Raw genomic sequence first — 5063 nt, 5'->3', positions numbered from 1 at the left:
AATTTTGGTAGGAAATCACCTAAGGACAAAGATACTTTAATTCCCATCTACTTGAATCGAGAAATTACTTTCTTGTAGTTGTGTGACCAAACTACCAAAGAACACTTTATAGCTAAGGTCACCATTGAAACTAAAACAATGCATTGCTATGTAAATAAATATTGGTCCTCAATCTATGAGCATAATGCTCACAAGCTTGTGGCTTTCTCCTTCTTAGTGGGCATGCCAGATTTTTTATGTGCTTCTTTGACCTTTCAAAATTGAAGGGAAGCCCAAAAAGAAAACAAATGTATGAGTTTGAGTATTTCTCAAAGGGGTGTCCTAGGAGTAGTTCAGTACTCTCTAAGACACCCGGGCAGACATTGAAAGGTTTTAAGAGCTAGCCTAAAACCCCATCCCCCCCCGCCGTGCCCGCCCCCACCCCCACCCCCACCCCCGCCCTCTCTCTCTCCCCGCCCCCCCTTCATCATCACGAGAAGAAGACCATGCAAGCTACCATACAGCTCGGAGCTCCCTCCTCGTAGTAGTAGGCCTGTAGGCCCTTTTTGTGCAGTGCCTCTGCTCCCCTCAAGATGCAAGTGCCATGTCTTGAGCTTGGATGAAGCACTCGTACTCTACTGGCCTCTGCCATGGCGCCAAGTGCTTGTGTACATGACATCCTTCTGTGCTCAGAAGAGGATGTGGATCTCCTGTCCGCAGCAGAAGAAGAGGTAGAAGAAGAGAATGATGGAGGAGGACGAGAAGCAGAGGCACAGAGTGAGAACCCCCAGCACCTTCTGGAAGCTTCCTGGCAGCAGCTCGGGCCGGACTGGCCGGACCAACTCTCTGCTTTGATGGAGAGGGAGGCATCCTTCATGCCTGAGCCTGAGTACGTCGACCGGCTGCGCCGCAAGATCGACGACGCCGTGCAGTATAGACACAGAGCTATTAGCTGGCTTTACAAGGTGCATTCCTGAGTCTCCTTATTTTGTATCGCTTGTCGGGGATTTGCTGGTACATTGTGTTGTAATTAGTGAACAGGAGGTTCTCATTACTAAGTCAGTTGGCAGTGATCATGTTCCATTAGCTGTAATCAATGGCAGAGAGGTGTTAATTCCCTGTTAGTGATGATTAATCAAAGTAATTTTGCACCCATTATAACATCCCTGTTGCCTGATGATGGGGCATTGGTAGGCAGAACGCAGTGTTGGAATCTTAATCGTGAGAGATGTTTTCCTTTCACGCTAATCAATACTAATCAAGAACTTAATCAGGCGGGCTCCTTGCACAAATTCCATCATCTCACTGCCGCTCTGAGTGTGAATTACCTGGACCGTTTCCTGTCTCGCCATCAACACCTTCAAGTAAGCCTCTTCTATGCACTCTCACAGGGCTTGCCATCTTCACATTGTTACACTTGGGCCAGCGTTTAATTTGGAGATCTGATGCCAATCATCTTTTTGGCAGAACGGAAAAGCCTGGATAATGCAGCTGGTTTCAGTGGCCTGCTTGTCTCTGGCAGCCAAAGTAGAAGAGACAGAGGTGCCCTTGCTAGTTGATCTCCAGGTACTTATAATTTTCAAGTTGATCATTCATTTGGACAAGATGGTTAAGTCCAATATATTGGTACGCAACATTGGAACACATACCTTTTTTGTGTGTTAGCCCCATGTGCTATTCGCCTATTGAGTGAAAGACACTACGGCATTCCTTTATCAGCAGATGAATATCTACTCCTATGTATTCATAATGAAAGGCCCAAAAACAGCCATCCTGAAACCTGGCAACTTGAAATTGAAGTTAAAATGACGCCTCTCTGACAGTTTTTGGAACCATACAAGTACTATTGCAGCATATCTCCATTTATCTCCATGAACCTGTATGGCCCAAGGCATTGTGTAAAGTGAATGGCAGGTCTGAAAATGAAAGTGGTGCTGATGATAGATATCAAGGCATCATCACCATGATCCATGGATACTTGTATCCATGTAACGGTTCAAGACATAGCAAACAGTTCAAGGTGCAAGGCATGAATCACTGATGTGTGAGTCTGTGACGGGTGGACCCGCAGAGTAGCATTTTATTCTGGGTGGTCTTAATGGCAGCTGGTGGTCCTTTTTAAATACATGCAGCTGGATGCTACAGCAATGTACTAAGTCTGTGATCAACGATGATGTTCAGGCCATTAGTGTAGGAGAACAACAGCGAATAAATGACGACATCTATGATGAATGGTCACAGTTTGTAGTAGTCATGAAACTAATGATGATGATGGCAATGATTGTTGTGACAATGCCAGTCATTATAGAGTTGGGTGATCTTGAACATGGTAGTGGAATTATGGTGTGCTGTTGTCCTGATTGTGGGGATGGGTGGTGCAGAATAATTCATGATAGCCACCATTCAAGTGTGCTGACATCTAATTTATTGCAGATAGGTGGTCCGGAGCACGTGTTTGAGGCTAGGACAGTGCAGAGGATGGAGCTGATGGTGCTGAGCACATTAGGATGGAGGATGAGCTCTGTTGTAACCCCTCTGTCTTTTGCTCCTCACTTACTCCAAATTACCTTTGACCTCCTTAGCAGCAGCTTCCAATCTACCAATTCAATTACGTGCATCCTCTTCTCTTCCCGACTTCAGCACCTCATCTTTACAGCTTTATTGCAAGGTAAAAGAGGATTTATCTGGAAGTTTTGCTCTTGCAAGGGCTTCTCACCAAGTGATATCTTTGTTTCAAAATTCTAAACTAGCACAAATATGCAGATGCAAGGTTTGTGGAGCATCGCCCCTCTTCCATCGCTGCAGCAGCTGCCTTATGTGCCACTCAAGAGCTCCTTCCTGTACAGTTTGCACTCTACAAGAAAGCTTTTCTTCTTCGCATCTCATCCTTCAAGTTTTACCATGTATAACCCCCTTTACAGGCCCATCTTACTTTTCATTTTAACTCTTTTCTTAATGCTTTCTTACTGCATGATGATACCCATCTAGAACGAAGATTACCCGTTTCATGTGACAGTGGCTATTTGGATAACATCTTTGAGAACTGTAATTAATTGCAATATGATGTCATCTGGAGAAGTTTAGCATTCTAGCAATATTGTGTGGGCTGGTGCATATGTACGTCACAAAGTTTGTAATCATGTTACATCAATATGTAAAGGTGGCACTCTTCAACAATGGCAATTTACTCGTTTCATGCAGACAGTGGTGCATAAAGCATCTGGGTGTGCCTAACCTTTGTCTGTTTAATCTGCATTGAAGTGTGCAGGTTTGGTTTTAAAAGGATTTGGTTCTGAACAAAATCAATTTGTGATATTCTGTTACCTTCTTTAATCTCTTTGGTGCCTTCTTGTTGGGCAACTTTCTTGCTGTGTGTTTGTTTTGTTTGACATACATCTTCACTACAAAGTGATAACCTTGGGATCTGTGTGGTTGTCCTTGTCTTAATTGGCAGTTTTGGTTTGCTTTCCTGTACTTTTCTCTCCTCTAGGTCCATTATTGTATATTGGTCAAGCAGTTTCGTGGCATGAACAGATTCTTGTAATCCTCCAGTGATTCAATTCCTTGGGTGTGCATACAGGAAGAGATAGAGACATGCACAAGGTTGATGATGGATTTGAACCTATCATCTGTTGATGCAAGCAATGCAGCAACTGAAGAATTACAAAAACATCAACAAGAAGCCTGCTGTGAGAGCTACAGCATTGTTCCCAACAGTCCAGCTGGTGTGTTGGATGCCTCGTTTAGCAGTGCCAGCAGCAGCAGTGGTGCCGTTGGCACCAGCGCCAGTGAGGGCGAGATCAGCACGATCAACAACACCAAGAATGTGGCCATGTCTACCACAAGCTCACCTGCAGGGCCAGCACCCAAGAAGAGGAAACTCGTCACCTATTAAATAATGTTCTCCATTACATTTGTTCCACCCTATGTGCATGCTTGTAGAGCCCCTCCAACCCCCCCAATCCCCCTTTCCTATTTGATCCTTCCATTCTTGCATCTTATGTTTATGGTGATGGTGATGAATGATGATGATGATGATGATGAGTGCTATGATTCTTAATATGTATAGGATTTTTGTACCTACCTCATACTTCCCTGCATGCTACATATTCTACATTGGATCTGATGATACACATTAGTTAGTACTACACACTTCACTACTCGTATTTGTGTGCTGCTTATAAGGCTATGGAAGTGAAAAGCAAGAAAGATACTGTTGGGACATAATATTCCAATAAACATTCCCATAAATGCTGGGCGATGCTTTTGTATTTTTGCGGCATGGAAATTGAAATGTTCTTTTGTTTTGAGTATTTGCCAATCGAATCTGACACGCTTTCAGGCCTTGTAGTTATTGCGGCTCTTGTCTGATATCGTTGGAAGGTCTTTGGACCCCTTTTTCGGGGCGCTTAAAAATCTAATAATAACAATAATAATAATAACCAGCTTGACAAGGAAATGCCTTTAAATTAGTTGATTTTCTTTGTCCAACGCACTCACGCTCCATTCCATGATTTCATGCCAAAAACAACCCAGCCAGTCATGGGACATCGTGCTTGTAATAAAAAGGAAGAATGGAAAAAAAAAAAAACATTGCTTTCCTTTTCACAATTTAAAAATTATTTATAAACGAAGAAAGGCTTTGCTACTATTGCTATTTGTTTATTGGTCAAAGAGTGATACACCCTGAATTTACAGTCCAGAGATCATGTGCTCCTATGAACACAATGGTAATTACAAGTTTTCAAAGATCATAATATAGCTAAAGTGACTTTGTAAGTGATCCTTGCTTTCATCTTTTGAGTTATTTCTAAAATTGTGGTACAAAAAGAAGTGCATCGACTTTAGACCATGACACCTCTTGCTAAAATAAGCTTCTAAAGATACGTCACATCATTGCCAAAGCAATGTTATATGAAAATCGAGATAAGAAGATAAATTGTGCAATTGGAAGATATAATGGTTCTAAGGTACAAGGCGTAGCTTGATGGCTTTAGTAATTTTTAGTGTGCTTGAGATATGATAATTTGGGACCTTTCAAACCTATTGGATGGTTGTTAATTTCTCTCATTTTGGATCTCTGT

The 5063-nt window shown here is 42.5% G+C and overlaps 1 protein-coding gene across 1 annotated transcript; it reads left to right on the top strand.

The window, feature by feature from the left end:
* Positions 1-264: 264 nt before the first annotated feature.
* Positions 265-4043, top strand: LOC148036363 (cyclin-D2-1-like). The gene is made up of 6 exons (XM_087678357.1): positions 265-944; positions 1254-1343; positions 1447-1545; positions 2413-2647; positions 2743-2882; positions 3560-4043. The coding sequence occupies exons 1-6, from the start codon at positions 630-632 to the stop codon at positions 3872-3874; spliced, it is 1194 nt and encodes a 397-aa protein (XP_087534483.1). The 5' UTR covers positions 265-629; the 3' UTR covers positions 3875-4043.
* Positions 4044-5063: the final 1020 nt, after the last annotated feature.

Source organism: Lygodium microphyllum, chromosome 5, assembly GCF_053477565.2.
Source record: "Lygodium microphyllum isolate KBCC chromosome 5, Lygodium_microphyllum_v1.1.10, whole genome shotgun sequence".
NCBI lineage: Eukaryota > Viridiplantae > Streptophyta > Polypodiopsida > Schizaeales > Lygodiaceae > Lygodium > Lygodium microphyllum.
The sequence above is the reverse complement of the archived record's forward strand: the minus strand, read 5'-3'. Positions and strand labels throughout refer to the sequence as shown.